This window comes from Sapajus apella, unplaced genomic scaffold (genome assembly GCF_009761245.1).
Source record: "Sapajus apella isolate SASKATOON/1434 unplaced genomic scaffold, GSC_monkey_1.0 scaffold31, whole genome shotgun sequence".
NCBI lineage: Eukaryota > Metazoa > Chordata > Mammalia > Primates > Cebidae > Sapajus > Sapajus apella.
The window spans coordinates 16,202,611-16,225,010 of NW_022436971.1; the positions used below are offsets into that span (position 1 = coordinate 16,202,611).

Here is a 22,400-nt window from a genome sequence, read left to right on the forward strand (position 1 = left end):
GGGGGGGGGGGAGAGAGAGAGAGAGAGAGAGAGAGAGAGAGAGAGAGAGAGAGAGAGAATGTAGAAAAGAACCAAGCAGCTTTGGTGGCCACACTCTGTATCTGTGGGGTGGGAAATCGTGTATAGAGAACTTGAGATAAAATATCAAGAGCATTTTTGTTAAGGCTGAGAACTCAATGCCATTAGGTCACCTATAACAAGTGAGTCAAGAAATACAACAGAAGCTGGTCGTTTTTCTACTGCAGCCATGGGCTGGCGTTCAGTGCTGCCTCTGGAGGGTGCTGTGTGTAATTCTTTTGAGAGGAATGAAGAAAGGACATTTCCAGGAACTAAGGAGAAAAGTGCTAACCTGTAATGAGGCCTCCAGGGCCCATGTGATATGGCCAGGGCCTGCAGCTCCAGCCTCAACCCACACCGTTCCACCCACTTCACTTCATTCACTCGGTTCCAGACACATCGGCTTTTTCTCGCTCCCTCCATGACCACCAAGTTCTCCTGCCCCAGGCCCTCTGCATTCCATTTCTTCTCTCTAAAGGCTTCTCTTAAGGTGTATTGGCTTCACCTGGCTGATTCCCACTCATTCTTCAAGTTTCAGGTTAAACATCCCCTGGTTGGCAAGGCCTTCCTTAATCCCCTACAAGACAATCCCCTATAAGAGGCCTTGTTATACTCTTTCAGAGCATTTTGCTTCAAAACACTTGCTGCAACTGCAATTATGTATTCTTTAGTGTGATTGTTTAAAACAGAATTCACTCATTAGATCTGAAGTTCTAGGTGGTACAAAGAACCCACAAAGTTTGGCGTATTTCAAGCACAGGCCATTTACTGAATGAATAAATGAGTTAATGCAGGATGGACTGTCACCAACTTTAGCCAGTTTATTGGATACCAAGGAGACTATCTAAAAAGTGATCTGGGTTTCACATGTGTCATGTGAGGTGATGTTTACTTCTTTTAAACTCAGCGGTAGCTCTGTGGGCATTTCCCAGATCAAGTGTGTCACACACAGAAGGTGCTGTGAAACACTGCAGTGTGGCACTTAATGCAGCAACTCCAAGGAGGAAGGAGAGGGACAAAGGCTGTGGGGCATGAACCCTGAACAGCGTTTATTAGGAGTCACAGAGGTCAGGCGGCTGGAATGTTCTCATTCATCTTTAGATAGACACACAATTCTTTATATGTTTGTTCCTGTATACTGGTTTTTTTCTGAATACAGAATATGTTTCTGAACTCTTCTGAGTCTTATATTTTGTTTACATGTTTTACTTTAGTAACTATTTTCTTAATCACTTCATATTCTTGTGAAATAGGAGGAACAAGATCTTTAAGATCTAAGATAAGGAGTAAAAAAAATATTACAGGTGATAAACGGAAAACCACCCCAGGGAGAGGGAGCAGGTGTACAGCTCCAAGAACTTTTGTGACCTGGCGACTCTCCCCATGGAAAGACAGAGAGAGGGGAAGAGGCAGAGGGGGAGACGGGGAGAGAGCGCATGAGAGAGACAGAGAGAGCGCAAGAGAGAGACACACAGAGAGAGAGAGAGAGAGAGAGAGAGAGAGAGAGACAGACAGAGAGAGACAGAGAGAGAGAGAGAGACAGAGAGAGACAGAGAGAGAGGGAGAGCATGTGTGCACAAGAGAAAGCACACACAAGCATGAGCGTGAGCATGAGCCCTGTAGTGGATCAAGTGCTCAGAGACTTGTTTCTTGTCACAACACTGTTTCCAGCATGACATTGACTGATGTACTTGGAATAACAATATGAATTTTGATTTCTATTTCTATTTCATCTTTGTAATAGCCCAGCCAATCTTCACTATCCACCTACCTGGAAAGACTCCTTTGATTCTTCAAAGCACTGACCTTCCTGTACCCTGATTGAGGCATGCCTTGGCACCCAGACACCCATTCAAAGTGCAATCAGCCCTGGCGTCAGGGGAAGCTTCAAGAAAAGGGGCACTATTCCCTCTCCACTGGCTGCTGTCACTGTGACAGTCCTAAGTACATGGTCCCAGCAAATTTTCTTAAGTTGAGCCCGTTAACACTTTTCCAAGCTTCACAGAACTTTTACCATCAACATTACCCAACCAAATTTTGTGGTCTATTAAACATTTTCTAACTTGCCTCACCAGGCTAGAAAGGGCGCATTTCTAGCCTTTAAAATATGCCCACTTGCAGGTAATCATCAAGCCCACCCAAGCAGAGCAGCCCCTTCCTTCTCTGGGCTTGTGCACAGTGCTGGGGTCCCTCCCATAGCCTTCACACCACCACAGCCCAATGCAGTGTCTGCCAACGGGGTCTGCCTGTAACACCTGCGCCTCCCTCCTCTACGAGCTTCTGCAGCATCTGGGGCTGAGCCTCATCTCAGCCACGCACCCCAACTTCACTGAGCAACACTGGTCACAGTGGTTTCCAGCAGGTATTGGCTCAAAGAACAAGACAACGCAACACTCATCACCACCTTCCAAAACATGGATGTCTTTTTTTTTTATTATTATTTTTTACTTTGGAGACACAGTCTTGTGTGCAGTGGCACGATCTCGACTCATTGCAAACCTCCACCTCCTGGGTTCAAGCAATTCTCCAGTCTCAGTCTCCCAATGTAGCTGGGACTACGGGCGTGCACCACCACATCCGGCCAATTTTTGTATTTTTAGTAGAGAAGAGGTTTCACCATGTTGGTCAGACTGGTCTTGAACTCCTGACCTCAGGTATCCGCCTGCCTCGGCCTCCCAAAGTGGCGGGATTACAGGCATGAGCCAGCACACCCAGCCAAACCACGGCTGTCTTTGTTTTATGATGTTATAATGCCCTACCTCTGGATTCCACTCAAGTACAGGATTTTCAATGTTCAGCAGCAAAGGCAAATAAGACAAATTTTCAAGATATTCCAGGAATATCTTGAGATGAAACTTCCTTCCTTAACTGAAATAAAAATCAAAGAACATGAAGTATTCTTTAAGAACACTTAAAGTGAAAAGAAAAATGAAGAAAAATCAAAATAACGCATATCTGAATAGTTCCGCGGGTCAACAGCCAAACCTGAGCCCTGGAATCTCGTTTACATAGTGGCCTCTTCTCCCTGGGGGAGCACAGCAGTGTGCAGAGGCTCACGTCTGCCCAGCAGGGCACAGCACCCACCAGGCACAGCTTTGGGGGCGAGAAACGGAGACTGGGCGTGTGCGATGGGGGAATGAGGCACTCCCACACGTGGAAACACACTCGGTTGCGAGCTCCTCTCATCCTGTAGCTGAGTGGCTTGGGTTCTACGCTGTATCTTCCGGAATGTGAATCAAGAGAGTCAAAGCTGCTTGACTGATTTGAAGAGCAGGCAGCCTACACACTCTCTCTCATATCCAAAAACGAAGTAATGGAAGATTCGTATTTTTAAAGGTTACTGAGCTCATGTCCATAAAAGGCCATCTACTTCACTTTTCCACAAGTGGTCTGTTGCTACCCAACTGATTGGTTTGGGCAAAATAAAGGGCGGTGGGTGGGGGGAGAGGAAATCCCAGAATAACTTCTTCTTAAAAATAAAATATCAGCAAGGAAGCGACCCACTTCCTAAATTGCCTGACATGAGAACTGAAGAAGTAATCTGCATGCTCATCACAGAGTTAGAATTTTGAGTCTCCATAAAATAATTCATCTTGAAAATTGAACAATTTCAAGGTCTTTTCCACCTTCTAAGGATGTTTTTCTAAGCTTGGAGCTCTCTTTTAAAATTTTTTAATATAAATTCATGGGGTACAAGTGTAGTTTTGTCACAGGCCTGGTGGTCAAATTAGGGCTTTTGGGGTATCCGTCACCAGAATAACATACTTGTACCTATTAAGTATTAATAATTTCTCACCCTCCCCACTCCCCTCACCCTCCTGAGAATCTGTTGTCACTCCAGTCTGTATCCATGGGTATGCCTTTTTCAGCATCCACTTAGGAGTGAGAACATGTGATATTTGTCTTTCTATGGCTGGCATGATGCACTTAAGATAATCACCTCCAGTTCTAACTCTGTTGCTGCAAAACACATTATTTCACTTTTTTTTTTTTAATGGCCGGAGCTCTCTTTTAACTTTGGATGAACCACTCCGCACATCCTCCTTTGCTGCCCGACCTCAAGTGCTTTAGAAATGCAGCATCATCGAAGCTGTAATAAGAAATCCAAAGCGGAGCTCAGTTCAATTCCACAGTGCAATTCCCTGCTGCAAGTATGTGCCAGGTGAATGTGCCACACCGCAGATATAAAACAATGACACGGCCCCTTCCTTAAGAGTGTATAGTTCAGTGGCACAGAGACACAAGAAGATGTCATCATGGAGACAAGCAGAGGAGGTGGTGGTGACACAGGAGGAAGAAAAGGAATTCCAAAGGGAAGAAGCATTGCAAAGCAGGAATGATCCATGAGCTGGGTTCTAAGAGGAACAGAAGACAGGGAGGGCACAGAGGAAAGAGGCCTTCTAGGAAAAGAAACAATTGTGTACAAAGGTAGGCCACCGGCGACACAGCCTGCTCTGGGAAGGTAAGCAGCCAGGTGTGGCAATTCCACAAGGAAAAGATTTCTCGTCAGTCCACACCTTCCAGTCCTGCTGTCACGAGTCCAGCTGGGCCATCGTCCTCTCTGGGCTGCACAGGGACAGGAACTGTGTACCGAAGCAATTGCCCATATCCACCCTTGTCCCATCTGGTTCCTTCTCCACAATACACAGAGTAAACTTGTTATAGTTGAGAAGCTTCCAGAGGCCACTTCTAACCAACACCACTGTCTCTCTCCTCATCACTATTTTGCCTTTTCATAAACTCAGTTAAATATTGGCTCCTATGTTTCCTACGTGCCTCCTCCATGAGACCCCAGGGTGGTAAGGGAAAGAAGTTTGTTTCCTCCTTACTACATCAGTGCCTGGCACACCACAGGAGTGCATACAAACGATCCTCCGCTTCAGTCTCTTCAAGAGCTTCCCAACACATTTGGGATCAAATCTAAAACCTTTTGAAAGACGTCTGGGGCCGTCCACATCTCTAAGGCTTTTCTATGCAGTTTCTCCTTTTCACCGAGCTTACATCACCTTGGCCTTTTTTCCTGCCTTAAGACGTAGACCCTGCTTGGAATGTTCTTCCCCTACTCCTTATGTGCTGGCTCCTACTCATACTTTAGATATCAGATTCACGTCTACTCAAAGAGGCCTGCAGCTCACTCAAGAAACAGCCGAGTACCCATTGTGTTCCACGTACTCTCTGGTGGCAATTACTGTTGATTTTCTATATTGTATATAAACTTTTATTTTTAATTAAGATATAATCCCCAAACCATAAAAATCATCTTTTTAAAGTGACTTTTAGTAAATTCGCAAAGGTGCGCAATCATTAGCACTCACTTCCAGAATATTTTCAATATCCCGCAAAGAAACTCTATACCCATTAGCAGTCATTTCCCATTCCCTTTTTCCTCCAAGCTGTGGCAATCATTCATCTGCTTTCTGTGCACGCACCTATTCCTGACCTTCCAAAGACATGGAATCATACAGTACCTGGCCTCTTGTGTCTGGCTTCCTTCACTAAACATGTTCTCAAGGTTCCCCAGTGTTGTCACATGTGTCAGCGCCTCATTCTCTTTACTACAGACATCTACGTGAGTGTTTATTCCCTATAAGCTACCTATAGATCTACCAGAAGTTGCCAAACATAAAGAAACATTTAAGATAACATCATAACGAAGAACTTACTTGCATTGGGCATGAAAATATTTGATCAGATTCTGAAGTAAATCCACTCCCTTTTTAATCTTGATTTCATTGACCTTCAGCAGATACTGTTGAAAAATGAAAAGGAAATGTCACAGAAATAAGCAGAATGTGAGTTTAAAAGGAGCTTCTGAGGACTGAGATGATCTCTTCTACTTCTTTGACATCTTTTGCAATGGGTAGAGCTTACGATCGACGCTTAGTATCTCCTAGATTCCATAACTGTTTCTTTTAGTTTGGAGCCATATGAATTATCTGATGGTCAAATAATTAAATATTTAAGTGCCAAAAACTCCTAGTAATAAGACAGTTTATCTTAGCCTGCTAGGAGAAATCTTCACTCTAGCTGCATAGAAGAATGTGGATGGTTCAAATAAATGGGATTTCCAGCCATCTGGAACATGTTTCTGCCCAAAGTCCCTTTCTTTAAGAACACTAACTGCTAACGTTTTATAGCTGAGATGCTTGGCATCGTGTCTTTGGTCCTGAGACATTTCTTTTACACTTAAAATAATGTGATTGTTAGGAAAACACAAAGTTTAATTGAAATGAATTAAAGCCATTTTTAACTTGGAGAATTCATTAGTGACCACAAAGATATCGGAAAGCCTCAGGGAGCTATAATACCAGTGTCAGGAAATAGAAGGGCTTCATGAGTCCCCATCCCCTCCGCTATCAGGAGATGATCTCTGAGATGGAATGCCCCCTGGAAAAGCTGCTGATTTGTGCACGGGCTCTCAGCTGTAAAGGATGGGCGGGGCTGGGGTAGGGATACCCAATTCAGATGCTCACTGAGGTCTCTCTGCAGCCCAAGAAAGAGGTGGAAAGCTGCTGTGAAACTTTAAGCTACAAATTGTCCTTCTGCCTATAACAACTACCTATAGGTCCTCCTGTCCCTCTTTCTTTTTGATATTTATTAAATATTTGGCAATGTATCAAATTTTTAAACATATGTACATTTTGACCTAGAAATTCTACTCCCAGGAATTTATTTTAAGAAGATAACCATAAAAGTTTAAAAAACATGAGCAGAAAAGAAGATACACTGCTATCTTGATTATAAAAGTAAACAATGGCAACAGCCCAAATTTAATGAGTGGAAATTAACATATGGTGCATCCATACAGAAAATATTGTCCAGCCACTAAGCCAATAAAACCTACGTTTTTCTGACATGGACTTCAACATACTAGAGAGTGAAAATAATCAGGTTATAAAGCATCAGCAGAGAAAGACCTACTTATATATATATATATATATATTTTTTTTTAATGTATACATAGGGACATATAAAAGATGTTTAGTTAAATGTCGAAGTGCTCATCTTTGGGTAAGTCAAAAAAAATTAGGGGGCATTTTAAAATTCCTTTTATATATATTTTCTTATATTAACCAATTTTCTTAAAAAGTATATACTATTTTTACAATCAGTAACAGAGGATCTCTCACACCTTCTCCACTCACAGAGGGTCTGTATTAGCTATTTGACATACTGAATTTCTTTATTAATTTTGAAGAAAAGGCTCCACAGCTTTAAAATAAAAGCCAGAAAGCTACTCTTCTAGATTAGATCCTGGGCAACTAAAATTGTAAACACCCAAACAACAGTAAGCACTTAAAGCTTGAGAACTTCAGTTTGAGGAAACAGTCGAATAATTTTAAAGTCATGTGTTTTTGTTTTTTGGGTTTTGTGGTTTTTTGTTTGTTTTTTGGTAGAGACAGGGTCTTACCACGTTGCCCAGGCTGGTCTTAAACTCCTGGACTCAAGCAATCAATCCTCCCACCTCAGCCTCCCAAAGTGCTGGGATTACAGGTATGAGCCACCATGCTTGGCTTTTTAACATGATTTTAATGGAGGCAATCTAATTTCCTTCAGAGTTGGGTTCTCATGGAACTGCTTTTCAAATGCTCTTTCTTATCTATGGCAAGGCCTTCACAGCCCATGACTATCTGGTTAACGTCTATATTTTTCATCAGATTGTTTTCTCCTGTGTAAACTGTGAGTTCACTGGTAGATAAGCCCACCTCCACCTTTATGCATGCATACAGCCCATCTCTCACTCACATGTGAAACATCAGTGCCTGACCCCTCCAAGTGACAGCTCTGCAGAGCCAGGGACCCAGCACTACCTGAGGATTGCTCAAAAGATGGCTCAAGTCTATGACTTAGAGGTATCATCTACACAGTGTATTTCCATTAAAATAAATGATTTAATCAGTTCACAGGATCAATTCACCTGGACACAGAAGAGAAGGAGTAACCAGTGTAAGGTGCGTACTACAGGAAGCAATGACAGAGCCAAGTGGGGACCCAGTCACTCCTCAAGTCATGGCTATGACCTTAACATGCTACTTGAATTTCAAAATTCAGTAAGCATTTTAAGTAGTCTTAAAGTGTTTAGGTAAATAGATTTCAACCTTACTAACCAAAAAGAGCTGAACACATACAAATACCCTTTCCAAATTCATTCTTTGTAAAACACTATTACTTAATTTCACCCTGATTATTTGTAAAACTCTACTACAGTTCTTAACAAGACACAAAACCCGTACAGAAGGAGGTGGATGAAAGAAAGGAAAGAAAGAGAGAGAGAGAAAGACAAGGGAAAGGAAAGAAAGACAGAGAGACACACACAGAGAGAGAGAGAGAGAGACAGAGACAGACAGACAATACTTTGTGTTTGTATAACACGCAGTAGTTTCCTAGTCCCTGTCTCATGCTGTCTCCCAGATTTCTCTGCCACTCTATGAGGCAGGCCAGGAAGGTGGGATTAGACATGAGATGTATTTTTCTTTTGAGAATGCAACCTATTATACTATACATGGTATGTGTTTACAAAAAAAATGTGCATAAAAACATCCATCCTCCTGTCTACAGGAACCCTTTTAGTTAAAGGCTTTATCTCGAGAATTAGTTTCATCAAGTGAGTATTTTAAAATATTTACTTGTTTTTCATCAAGTGAGTATCTTTTAACATTTGCTCAATGAAAAACACAACAGTAAAGGATAAAGGAGCAAAAGAAACCAGACACAAAAAAGAAAGTAAAAGAACACAAGTAAATCCAATTGTATCAATAGTAACATTCAATGTTAATGTATTAAACAATCCAGTGGAAAGGCAGAGATCGTCAAACTGATAAGAAAAACGTGGTCCAGCTATATATATAAAATCTACAAGAGACACACTTCGGATTCAAAGATGTACACAGGTTGAATGTAAAAGGGTGAAAACAGTAACCAAAAGAGCTGGAGTGGTGATAAGGTTTGAATGTGTCCCCTAAAGTTCATGTGATGGCAACTTGGTCCCAATGCAGTAGTATTGAGAGGTAGAACGTTTGGGAGGTGACTGGGTCGTGAGGGTTTCACCCTCATGAGTGGATTAATTTAGAGTACATCCAAAGGAGACTAAGACTTTCCTAGTAAAAGAAATATCAACACAGGGGCAAAAGGAGCCCAAGAATGCATGTGGCGTTTCCGCTGAAGCCGCTGCTATCAGTGAGACGCTCCCACAGGTGAAGGCAGAGCCCGCCCAGCCTGGGCTGCAGGACCACCTTTGCCAGTGCCTTACCTCACACATCTGTAGCTGGAAGAAGCGCCTCTCCTTTTCCATCTCTTCAGCAATTTCCGCCCCGCTTATTTCAGTCCGAATCATCCCATGAAGCTTGGCATGTTCCTTTTTCTCTTTTTCTATCTTGGTTCTATGTGTGAAAGCAAAGATAAATCAAGATGCCTCCTGGCACGGAAATCAAAGGGACAGCCTTGAAGCCACCCCAGTACCCATCCTGCTGAGACCAATGCTCACCACACGTTTCAGCACAGACAGCCTGTCAAGTCCCTCAAAAGGAAAATGGATGTCCTCATGAAGATGTCAAGCTGGGGCTTCCCACGACTTACTCAACAAGTACTTCCTAAGCACCTGCTTTAAGTCAGGTATGGGTCAGAGGAGGTTGAAGGTCTGCATAGGGCTTGGAGGGTTCCTTCAGGGTCAGCATTCGGAGCCTGCCTGCCATCTAGTAGCCCAAGGGCACCGCCTGACTTCACTCCCCACCGTTTCTCTTCCTGGACTTTCCTCTCTAGCCTCTGTCGTCACTTCCTCACTCAGTGAAGCCACGCCAGTTCTCTGCCTTGACCTATATCACTGCTCATCACTGTAGATGACCACCACCTTTCTATGCTGTCGGCTTAATTATCCTTTGCACCGTCATCTCATGCCTGACCTGTATTCCTAAATGTCCAGTGTGCAGTTCAAGGTAAAAACTAACCCACCTGCACATCCAAAGAAGAGCCACCAGGGTAAAAAGGAGCCACAAAATCATGTCTGCTAAGATGGGCTTGAAATAGTGTGAATGGTTATTCTGGAGAAAAGGAGACTAGATTAAAAACCAATAGAAAGCACTCAAAAAACAGATAGAGCTGCCATGAAGACAAGGGAGGAAGAGCTTTCTGTAGAGCCTCAAAGTAGACACTACAAGACCCAAGGGCGCATGTTCTTTCAAAGGTGTTCAGTGATGAAATGGGCTACTCAGGTTTCCAGAGACCTCCCTGGGGTTCCAGAGGGCTCCCCATCATTAGGGCGAGGAGGACTAGAGTGTTTTGGAAGAGACAAGAAATGTAATTTCTCCGTGTGTCCTGCACAGTGCACACAGGACACACAGTAGGTTCTCAATGATCTGAAGGAACATATGAGTGAAAAATAAACACACAGGAGACCCTCTGGGAGGGATGATGTTGTTTAATGAGTTTATGCATCTGGGAGGGAGTATAATTGGAGGGGCCCTGGGACTAGAATTATACAACCCCAAGGTGTCCCTCATACCTCTTCACAGGCAAGACACAGCCTAGACACTGGTCATTTCTCTTAATAATCAGGTATGGGACTACTGCCCAGGAATTTTAAAGATATCTAAAACCTATTATTATTGTTAAATACCACAAAACCTCTTGAGAGAAATGATTCTCCCACATTAATAGTAAAGAATTACTTCCTTTAATTATCCTACAATTACTTGAAGTTTAAAGGGTGCTGATCCCTCCTCCTAAATTCTAGGGTTTTGTGAGGAATTCTGTCCCCATCCTACCCATGTGTGTCTCAGTTTTACAGAATTTGATATTATCCTCCTTCCAAACCTCTTCTTTCCAGAACCAGATGACTCTCTCAGGTACTCTTCTTCAGAAAGCCCTTTCTGCCCTTGGTCTAGTCACGCACAGGACCATTTCCTATCAGCCACGGTGAGGGGCAGCAAGTGCAGCTGAGGGAAGTTGGAAACCTGCTTCCTGGCCTGGCTCAATTACTCTTACTGGCTGACCAGCAGAAACCACTGACTCTTGGTTTTCCCTCTGCAAAGCAGGAATCTGCTGGTTCCTTCCCATTTATTTCACCCAACTGGCACATGGATAAAGGATGCTGATGGACAAGGGATCCCGGGTTGGGGGCCTCCCTGGGCTGAACGGACCTGCAGGGTTCTCTAGTCAACACTCTGCCTGTGCTTCGGAATGAATGTACACCATCAATGAAACTCCAGAACTCAGGTATGGAAATGTAAGAACCTCAGGTATGGAAATGTAAGATTGCCAAGGACAGAAGAAGTACCAAAGGTGTGGTGCTCACTGGTTTGGGCTTTGTGATTCTTCACCACTGAAAAGATATCCAGGGCTAGTTTTTTGTTTTGTTTTTTTTTTAAACCAAACAACTTAATGAAATGTTTGTACTTAGATTCAAAATGACTTCCTCTTAATACCTTTTACTTTACCAGATAGCTTCATATGAAAGTTTCTATTTCCAATCAGAAAACTCAATATTACCCAAGGCACAGAGATTACAAACTAAACATTACCATATTTCATATCTTTCCAATATTTAAAATAATTAAAGCCATTATTTCCCCTGTAATTACTTGCTTGATCAATTTCCTGTAGCTCCACTCTCTCTATTCTAGGGATGAGAAACTGTGATTGGGAAAGTTACAACTGCCTGAAGTCAACTAACAGAGTCTGGTCTATTGGTTGACTTCAGGTCAGGCAACCAGCTCTATTTCTTGTAGAAACCATAGTTCACATCAGAATCAACTCCCCATTCTTCAGGTTCTTTTTTGGCAGATGAATCTGAAGGAGATGGGTATTGAACTCTCTTTCTAAAACCAAGAGAACTGGTATTTCAGAGAAACACAGATACAAAGCTAAGTAGGAAGATGAAGTTTGAAAACTGCCTTGCTATCAAAAATGGTAATGAAACGGACAAAGTGTTTAAAAACAAAAACAGAAAGAAATACCTCCTGAGAGAAATTGGTCTCAACTTCCCTCAGTGAACTTTCCTGAAAATAACATCCTATAACCACTATGACATCATAGAAAAAGGAACAGGGGAAGACAGATTAAAAGAAGACAGTGCCACCAAACACATCTGTCATCAAAACAAACCACAGCAACAGGATTGATAAAAATTCTTTTCTGGATTAAGGTTTAGTTAGACAATCCCTTTAAGCAATAAAAGCTTGGTTTAAATTTGAAATCTCAAATTACCTATATGTAATTTAAAAAATGAGAACACTCACATTTTTGTTTCATAGTCCTTCCAAGCTTTATCAAAAGGCTTTTTCAGATCCTGCAAACAAAGAGGAATAACTTAGGCAAGACTAATCATTCACTTCTATGCAAGATAAACTTACTTATCCCTGTACTGGCCCTGAAAGGAGCATTAATTTCTGCAATAAATGACGTTATGTAATCTCATGAAAAATATAAAACCCTGCTTTTAAGTAGACTAGTGGTGGCATTGCTTTTCTTTCTCTTTTTAAAATATCATGTAATATACTAAATGCACACAAAAGGTGCTGCCAACCAGTTATGACACTCCCAGGCCACCTGTGTCACCTGTGCCCTACTCCCTGCCCTGGGCTTAATCTGAAAGTAAACCCTGAAAGACAACATTTAAACTGCAAATATTTCAGGATGTCTCTCTAAAAGAAAGGAACTCTAATTGATAGATGAATCTCAACACATCTAACGCTGTTTTAAACCTGACGACAGAAATAGAAAGGTCCCACACATCCTCCTGGGGTCTCCTACTGGTCTTCCATCTGCAATTCAGGACTTCATACACTCTGGTAAGGCCTGCCTCAAAAAACTACTGGAAATTCTATCGAATGGTCCCTACCTATTTACACTCCCTTCAAAAGGGTTCTTCAGGGAGACAGAAATCTTTTTGATGTTGTTGCTGTTTACTACTTGTTGGCTTTTCAATGGCCTCAGGTAAGGCCCAAGTGCCACAATCGGGCATACAAGTCCCTGCACGAACTGGCTCCTCCTGTGCCCTGGCAGCCTGGCATGTAGCGCGGAGCCCTGCTCCCTGTGCGTGCTCTCACCTTGCCTCTGCCTGGGGTGCCTTCCCGCCCGTGAGTTGGGCTAACTCCACTGACCTGTTCTCCAAGCCTCTGAAGGCTCGATGGGGAATGTGTCTGAACAGCTCTCTCTGGGTACACTCTGTGGAGACCCTGAGAGGCCTCTGTAGAGGTCCCAGAGATGGGTTAGACTGGATTTCCAGTCATCCCTGATGGGACCCGGGAATCATGTGCAGATCCAAAGAATTTGAGTCTCCTGAGAAGGCAGCCACAATCATGTCCCTTTCGTGGCACACATCTGTCAGGGCTGGCAACGTGCACAAGCAGCATGCTGCCCAGTAAATGCCCCTGTAGCCCTATCCGCTGCCCCCTGAAACAGCTCCCAGCCTTCATGCTCATAAGCAAGTGCCCCTCTAGCCCTGTCCACTGCCCCTGAAACAGCTTCCGGCTTGCATGCTTACACTGGCTAGGCATATCTTAAACAGCCAACATCCTCTGAAGGACAGAGAAATGAAGCAGGCTCATGCCTGATGAGTGCAACCTTCTCAGCAGGAAAATACCCCCTTGCCTGGACCCTTTCCCAGTGGTAAACGGACAGCATGCCAGCTAGAAAGCCTGACTTCTCCCACAGGTTTTCCTGCTCCTTGGAGAGACTGAAACTCTTCACCATGTCCAAAATAGCAATTTCTTCTTTCCCTTCCCAGTCTCCTCCCCTCACAGCAAGTCTGTTGCACCGAAAGGATGGCCAGAAAGGCCAAAAGTCACCACCGTTCTGGCTGAAAGGTGATCCCAAGATGGCAAATCAGAGGAAGCGGAAATAAAAAAGCCATCCTTTCGTCCCAATGAGAATGCACTGACGTGGCCGCTGCCCCACAGGCCAAGTTACTGTGACCCTACATGGTCCAAAAGCTGCCCCCAGTGTCACAGTGGCAATGTCATACCCCTTTCACTCCTTTCAGGTCCCCCTTCAGCAAACTGTCCAAAGGGAAGGAGATTATGTTGTTCATATTCTGAATCTAAAAAACAAAAACAAAAAGGAGATTCTTATTCAGGTTCCTTATGAATCTAAAGTAAGGACAGCAAGGATGTTAGAACATTTGATCATGATTTACCTCCACCTAAAACCCAGCTGGTCCACATACTGTGCCTCATTCAGTCATACTTTCTTTGTAATAATTTAATCTTACAAATGAATACAGAACTAATGAAAAGTCTAGGTCTGTATATTTTTCACAGTAGCAATCTTACATTGTTATGCTATCAAGTTTGTAAAAAGATAATCATTACAGTGAAGAAAAAATGTATCAAAACAGTCAATGACAGAATTACATCAAAAGCCTGGAAATAAAAAAGGAAACCCTCACTTCCAACTCTCAATAACAGCTCCACCCATAAGCTGGGCTGTGCGGGAGTCGATGCTCTGGGCCCCAGGCCCCATGGCAAGCTCTGAGCAGGGGAAACAAAGGCAGAGTCTTCTGTCTGCTGCAAAGGCACACGAGTGAATGCTGAGTGTGAATGAGAAAATAAATGTGTGTGTGTTGGGGAGGGGGTGTGTGTGTCAATGAGTGTGTACAAGTGTGTATGACTGAGGGTGTGTAAGGTGTGCTTGTGTGTATGACTGTGTGCTTAAGAGTGAATGCATATGAATGAGGGTGTGTGTGAATGTGGGTATGAGTGATTGTGTAGGTGTGTGAAGGAGCATGTGAGTAATTGTGTGTGTTTGAGAGTGTGAGTGCGTGTGTGGATGTGAGTTGGGGTGAGTGTGGATGTGACTGTGTGAATGTGAGTGATTGTGCTACGGGTGTGTGTGGGTGTGAGGGTGTGATTGTAGGATGTGGGTGTGTGAATGAGTGATTGTGTATGGGTGACTGTGAGTGCGGATATGAATGTGGGTGGGGGTGTGAGTTAGGGTGAGTGTGGATATGAATGTGATTGCATAGGGTGTGAGTGTGGTTGTGAGAGTGTGGATGTGAGTGACTGGGTGTGACTGTATGTGACAGTATGTGACGGTGTGTGAGGGTGTGACTGTGTAAGGGGGATAGCATGATTGTGAGTGTGTGATTGTGGGGGATCGGTGTGGGTGACTGAAAGTGTGGGAGTAAGGGTGTGTGTTGGGGGCTGCTGCTAGGGAAAGGAGATAAAAGGGAAAAGGAAGGCCAAGAACCTTGGTGCCCCCATTCTTCTCCCAGAACCAAGAAGGCAAGAGACTGGGGACACATATTGTCCACATGGATTAAACTGGGTGAAATCAAAGCCTCCTAACCAACAGGCACACGCAGAGCAAGCAAGTCTCCATGACAGCAGTTCAAATGCGAGTCAACTCAAGATGTGAAGCTTCAGTCAGGAATAGCCTTCAGAGTCCAGAGCCTGAAAAGATTCCCTCCCTCACGTAGAAAATGAGCTCGAAACCCACTTTCGCACTTCCTGGGTTTGGACGACTTCCCTGAATCAACCCAATGGCCAGTCCCACTGCTGGTCCCCTGTGGCTTCTGTGACACTCTGCGCTCCTCGATTACAGTCCCAGAAAACAAGAGGGACAAGAGGACGGACTTGAGGACCTTATGTATTCATTTGTACCATCGAGCAAAGGAAAGTTCTATTTTTAGTATAATTACCTTAAATAGGAAGATAAAACGGCACCATTTTTAAGGCAATATTAGATCCGATTTCTATACACTATTCAGCATACTTTTTTTTCCTTTTTTTTTGAGACAGGGTCTCACTGTGTCACCCAGGTTGGAGGGCAGTGGTATGACCATGGCTCACTTCAGCCTCAACATCCTGAGCTCAAGTGATCCTCCCACCTTAGCCTCCTGAGTAGATGGGACTATTGGCACTGGCCACCATGCTCGCCTAATTTTTTTTGTATTTTTTGTAGACAGGGTTTCACTGTGTTGCTCAGGCTAGCCTTGAACTCCTGGACTTAAGCAATCCGCCCACCTCGGCCTCCCAAAATGCTGAGATTACAGGCATGAGCCATCGCACCTGGCCTAAATTTTCCCATTAGAAACAGAAATTTACTTGGAAAACACTGGTAAGCTGTGTAATAATGTCTGCATCAACAGCCAATTCTGCCAAATAAATGATCAACTCATGAGTGTCATTTCAGAAATAACTTTTTTAGGGAATTTTTATCATAGGACTAGATAACTCAACATTTCTCATATACCTGGCCTTCCTCCAAGGTATGATGTCATCAACTATAACTTGCTAAGCTCAGCCTTAAGCATTAAATTTTTAGATGCTGAAAGGCGTGGTTTAAGGCAAGGTCTTAGGGATGACAGGAAGGAACAGGGACAAAGAGAAGGCCATGCTGATGAGTAACCTACAACAGCAAGCACGCCTAGGTTTCCACTGTCATTGCCGACCCTGGCAGTGAGACAGGTGAGTGAGACATGCAAGTCCCATCACAGTCCCCACCTCCAGGTCCACATTTCCCTCTCCTTGCAAGGACACTTGCAGGCGGCCCCAAGAACCTGAGTATGGAGCCAGCTCTGCTCCCTACAATGCTCATCCTTCCTACAAAGCCCTCCCTCCCACCCTCCTCACTCATTCAACACGCAAGAGTCATCCCTTATCCCACTGTTGCCATCCAGCCGTGGAGCACATCTCTCAATGAATTCCAGATCCTAACCCGTACGCAGGCCCATCCTCCAACATTCCCTCCATGTCATTCTCACATCCACTGCCTCGGCTGGGCCTCACTGCTCCTTCTCAGGAGTAAGGCTATGGCTTCCCCTGCCCCCTGCCACCGTCTCCTACTCTGCCTCCCCTAATCCCTCCTTCAGAGTTCTGGCAGGCTTGTCCGGAGCTGTGTCCCTAATAAAGACTAAACTTCTTATTCCTGCATTTCACACCCTCCATGCTTATTTGCCATGTTTCATCTCTGGTACTTCTCCAAACTGAACTCTCTCCTTCCCTGATTCTATGCATGTGCTCAATTTGTTCTATTCGACTGAAACATCTTCCCTATCCCTGCTGTTCAAAGCCTTCCCATCCGTCAGGAGTTACTCAAATGCCACCTTCTCTACTAAGCATCCTCAGCAGAATGTGATACCTCCCGCCCCCAAATCCTCAAAGTTTTTTTTTTTTTGAGATGGAGTCTCACTTTCTCACCCAGGCTGGAGTGCAGTAGCATGATCTCGGCTCACTGCAGTCTCCGCCTCCCGGGTTCAAGTGATTCTCTGGCCTCAGCCTCCTGAGTTGTTGGGATTACAAGCACCTGACACCATGTCTGGCTAATTTTTGTATTTTTAGTAGAGACAGGGTTTCACCATTTTGCCCAGGGTGGACTCAAACTCCTAACACGAGGTGATCCACCCGCTTCAGCTTCCCAAAGTGTTGGGGTTACAAACATGAGCCGCTGCACCTGGCCCCTTTTCTAAATTTTTAAAGGAACTTGGCAGGCTCTTCCCTGCATTCATCTTAGTGATCTCACACCCTAAGTTCTAAAGGGTAGCATCCACCTTTATTATATTTTATGTTTCCCAGAGCTCTTAGCATGAGGCTTGGCCTAGAATACAGGCTTGAAAAATATTGATGGAATAAATCAGTATACTTAAATATTTTTCTGAGCATCTAATATATGAAAGACAGAATCTACAGGGGCTTCAGATAAAATGTTAGTTTTATTAATACCTTTAAAGCAAACATAGCAAATACATGAGTGAATTCATTCATTCAAGTGTATTTATTGAGCACCTATTTTGCAGACAGCAACAGCAGGTAAATTTACAAAGGAGACCGGATGTGGTGGCTCATGTCTGTAAGTCCCAGCACTTTGGAAGGCCGAGGCAAGCAGATCACCTGAGGTCAGGAGTTCGAGACCAGCCTGGCCAACATGGTGAAACCCCATCTCTACTAAAAATACAAAAAGGAGCCAGGCAAGGTGGTACATGCCTGTAATCCCAGCTACTTGGGAGGCTGAGGCAAGAAAATCGCTTGAACCCAGGAGGCAGAGGGTGCAGTAAGCCGAGAGAGCACCACTGCACTCCAGCCTGGGCGACAGAGTGAGACTCCATCTCAAAAAACAACCAACAGAATGTGAGAAAATTTTTGCAGTTTACCCATCTGACAAAGGGCTGATATCCAGAATTTACAAAGAACTAAAACACATTAACAAGAAAAAAACAAACAAGCCCATTCAAAAGTGGGCAAAGGATATGAACAGATACTTTACAAAAGAAGACATACACGAGGCCAACAAACATATGAAAAAATGCTCATCATCACTCGTCATTAGAGAAATGCAAATCAAAACAACATTGAGATACCATCTCACACCAGTTAGAATGGCGATCATTAAAAAATCTGGAGACAATAGATGCTGGTGGAGAGGATGTGCAGAAAGAGGAACACTTTTACACTGTTGGTGGGAGTGTAAATTAGTTCAACCATTGTGGAAGACACTGTGGCAATTCCTCAAGGACCTAGAAATAGAAATTCCATTTGACCCAGCAATCCCATTACTGGGGGTATATATCCAAAGGATTATAAATTGTTCTACTATAAGGACACGTGCACACAAATGTTCATTGCAGCACTGTTTACAATAGCAAAGACCTGGAACCAACCCAAATGCCCATCGATGATAGACTGCACAGCGAAAATGTGGCACATATACACCATGGAATATTATGCAGTCATCAAAAACGATGAGTTCGTGTCCTTTGTAGGGACATGGATGAACCTGGAAAACATCATTCTCAGCAAACTGACAGAAGAGCAGAAGATCAAACACCACATGTTCTCACTCATAGGCGGGTATTGAACAATGAGAACACATGGACACAGGGAGGGGAGCACTACACACTGGGGTCAGTTGGGGGGAAACAGGGGAGGGACGGTGGGGGGTGGGGAGCTGGGGAGAGGGAGAGATAACAAGGGGAGAGATGCCAGATGTAGGTGATGGGGAGGAAGGCAGCAAATCACACTGCCACGTGTGTACCTATGCAACAATCTTGCATGTTCTTCACATGTACCCCAAAACCTAAAATGCAATAAAATAAATGGGGGGGGGAATAAAACAAAAAACAAAAGGCAAATGAAATATGATGCCTACCCTTTCAGAGGAAGAATTCCATACATACACACGAAGAATGTAAAACTCTAAGAATACCGCATAGTAGCATATTTTACACTGTACAGATTCCAATGGCTCCTCATGAATGAAAGGTGAGAAAACAGTGACTTCGGTTTTAGGCAGTCAGGCCACCTGGCCTGGGCTTGGGAAGAAGGAAGGGTAACTGTCCCAATTACTAACTCCTGAGATGGTCGCTGCCCACTCATCTACACGATCACACAAGACCATGATCACAGTCACTGGCTCAGGACAACTTGGTCCTGAACCACACGTGGCTGGGAGCTACGCCATGCCGTCTAGAACAAGGCACACGTAAGAAAGGCAGCAAAAACAGCCTAGAGGGGAGGGTTACAGTTGCTGGTGGGGGGCAGGTGGGCAGGAGGCTGAGTCAAAGGCACCAGAACCATCCAGTGATTAAGGTGGGTTGGGGGGAAGAGGGTTAAAGTGCCCACAAGTTAAAATTCATATTTCTAAAGAGAATCTTAGGTTTTTCATGAAGGAGGAGTATACGCATAAATGTGCACATTAGTGAGTGGGGAAAAACAAGATTTCTCTGCAGCAGAGAAAAAAACTCTTCACAATTTGGTTTATCCATCTATTTTGAGATTATCGTTATTTAATTCCAATAAGAACTTAGGTGCTGGTAATGGATACTAGGATGAGAAGAGGTCAACTAAGCTTTGGTACCTACAGCAAAACATTCAAGTAGAGAAGAGTGAACACTCCATGGACACACAGACCCACTTGGTCAGCTTGCTTTCGTTCTTCATTCATTTCAGCAGTGAGTGTAACCTCTGGATGCTGGTGACAAGGCCCACAGCCTAGTGGACAATGGGACACTCAACAACCAATTGCAGTTTCTTTCTTTTTTTTTTTTGAGACAGAGTCTTGCCTTTGTTGCCCAGGTTGGAGTGCAGTGGCATAATCTCGGCTCACTGCAATATCCGCCTCCCAGGTTCAAGTGATTCCCCTGCCTCAGCCTCCTGAGTAGCTGGGATTACAGGCACACCACCATTCCGGCTAATTTTTGTGTTATTAGCAGACGGAGTTTCGCCATGCTGGCCAGGCTCCAAGTAAGGCTCTGATGACCACTGTAAAGGAGGCATATGTGGACTGAGTGATGGCAGGAGAGGGGGCTGTGGGAGTACAAATTAGTTAGAAAACAAAAACAAGCTAGAGATGACCTCAGTCCTCAGAACGCCTCTCCCCACTGGTAAACAGGGGTAGGTTAACAACCAAGTGGAAACTCCAAGAGCCAAGAATGAGACACCAAGTAATTTCAAGGAAAAGGACATTATTTCTAGCCTGTATACCAGGTAAATCTCTGTTAAGCAGCGGATGTGACACGAAACTTCAAAAGGTGAGGCATTCTGTCTTGTGAGGTGGGGGCAGGGGTAGGTAGGGCAAAAGGCACGATGTTGAGGGTGGTCACAGCACAGGTGTGGGCCCTGCCAGCCGTGGCAGTCGAGGAAACTGCAGATGGCAGCAGCTGGAGAGAGAGAAGCCTGGGGCCAGGTCAATGAGGGTAGCTTCATTCACAGTTTTTCTCTTTGGAATTATTTAAATTACCCAAAATAGGAAACTATTACTTTTCTAATCAGAAAATAAATTATTATAATAGAGACAGAAAAGTAGATCAGTGGTTGCCTGGAGCAGAGGAGAAGATGGGATTAACTGTAGAAGAACATGAGGGCCCTTAAAGGGAGAAGAAAATGTCCTAAAAACGGATTTAAGGTGATGGTCGCACCACTTGGCAAAGTTACTGGAAATCACTGATGTGTACACTTGAAATGGGTGATTTTTATAGTATGTAAAATATGCCTCAACAAAAGTGTTTCCTTTTTAAAGAAAATCTCACAGATATAAATAGAATCCCCATCAATGGCTTCACTAACAAAGCTTCCAGACTCCTGGACATCAGCCTGCTTGCCTCTGCCTTTCCAAGCTCGGCATATGCAACCCACACAGCGCACACGCCTTGCGGCTCAGGGAGAATCTCCCAGGACACGGCCACTCTGGTCTCAGTCTGGGCCAGAGAACAAGCGCATGGGAGCCCAATGTTCTTCTCGACAGGTGTGTCCTGCAGCCTGAGGGTCGAGCACGCTCTGGGCTTCCTCTGTGCGTCCCGTGGCCTCAGGCCTGCAGGTGGGCGTTCGCCATCCTCGAGTTCTGGCCGAGAGAGACGAAAACCATTGCCAGAAGATCATTACACATCCCTTGTGCTCGGGCAGCTCCAGTCCCAATTTCTGAGTAATGACATTTTCATGCTCTATGGGAAGAATTACATTATCCCTGGGTAACCCAACCGGATACTTTCCTTAGCACCAAGAAAGCACAGGGCTTTCTGTTATGTTCTGACTCACTTTTAACAAATACGTCATGTAAAATGGCTTTTTAAAATATCGAGTGCAACCTGAACACAAATTATTAATCTTAATCACTGCTATTAACTTTGGACCAACAAACAGGCAATTTTTTTTTTTTTTTTTTTTTTTGCGACAGGGTTTCTGTCACCCAGGCTGGAGTGCAGTGTGCTAACTCTTTTATTTTTATTTTTTGTAGAGACGGGGTCTCGCCATGTTGCCGACACTGGTCTCAAACTTCTGGGTTCAAGCCATCCTTCCACCTCAGCCTCCCAAAGTGCTGGGATTACAGGCAAGAACCACCGCACCCAGCCCAGGCAATCTTTTAAAGTAACAATCCTCCCTTTCCCCACCGCTCCCTTCCTGTCTTAGCTTTTCCCCCCAAGTTCACTTGGGTATGTCTGACAAGGTGAGTAAGTAGTCAAAGGTCTGTGATCTCACAAGTAGAAATAAGATGATTCAGTCAGTGGGGCAGGCAGCACACAGGGCTATCAGACATAAAGAACAAAATCTTTATGTTAATGTCACAGCTGATTAGCAAACAAAGATAGACCAGAAGGCACAGAGAGGGGAACAGAGCCAGCCAAACAGCCATCTCTCCACAATGTCCTTCCTAATATTTTTTTTGGTGGTGGCAATGGTGGTGGGGATCTTAAAACTCCTTGCCTCTAGCTCTGCCACTTCCCACTTTCCCCCACCCCCCAGTTCACAGGTCACCCTCTCCGTTCTCTGGCCAGTGGTCAACAGCTGCTGATCCAGCTCCACTCCCGGTAGCTGGAGTGCTGCCTTCTCTTTGACTTAGGCAGTGAGTAACTCTGCTTTGCCAAATGATCTTGCCCAAAGGGATCCATCTAGAAGCCTGAAGCTACAGGATTCTTA

General features: G+C 44.2%; 1 protein-coding gene across 5 annotated transcripts in view; it reads right to left on the minus strand.

Moving 5' to 3' along the window:
• The window catches only part of ASAP2 (ArfGAP with SH3 domain, ankyrin repeat and PH domain 2), a 188,903-nt gene that overhangs the window by 68,003 nt on the left and 98,500 nt on the right, over positions 1-22,400 (minus strand). For all 5 annotated transcript variants that reach the window (XM_032294173.1, XM_032294171.1, XM_032294172.1 and 2 more), the window contains exons 4-7: positions 14,018-14,092; positions 12,291-12,340; positions 9,308-9,437; positions 5,721-5,806 (exon numbers count right to left, since the gene is read on the minus strand). In XM_032294173.1, coding sequence (XP_032150064.1) covers positions 5,721-5,806; positions 9,308-9,437; positions 12,291-12,340; positions 14,018-14,092 — 341 coding nt within the window. The remainder of the gene's footprint in view (positions 1-5,720; positions 5,807-9,307; positions 9,438-12,290; positions 12,341-14,017; positions 14,093-22,400) is intronic.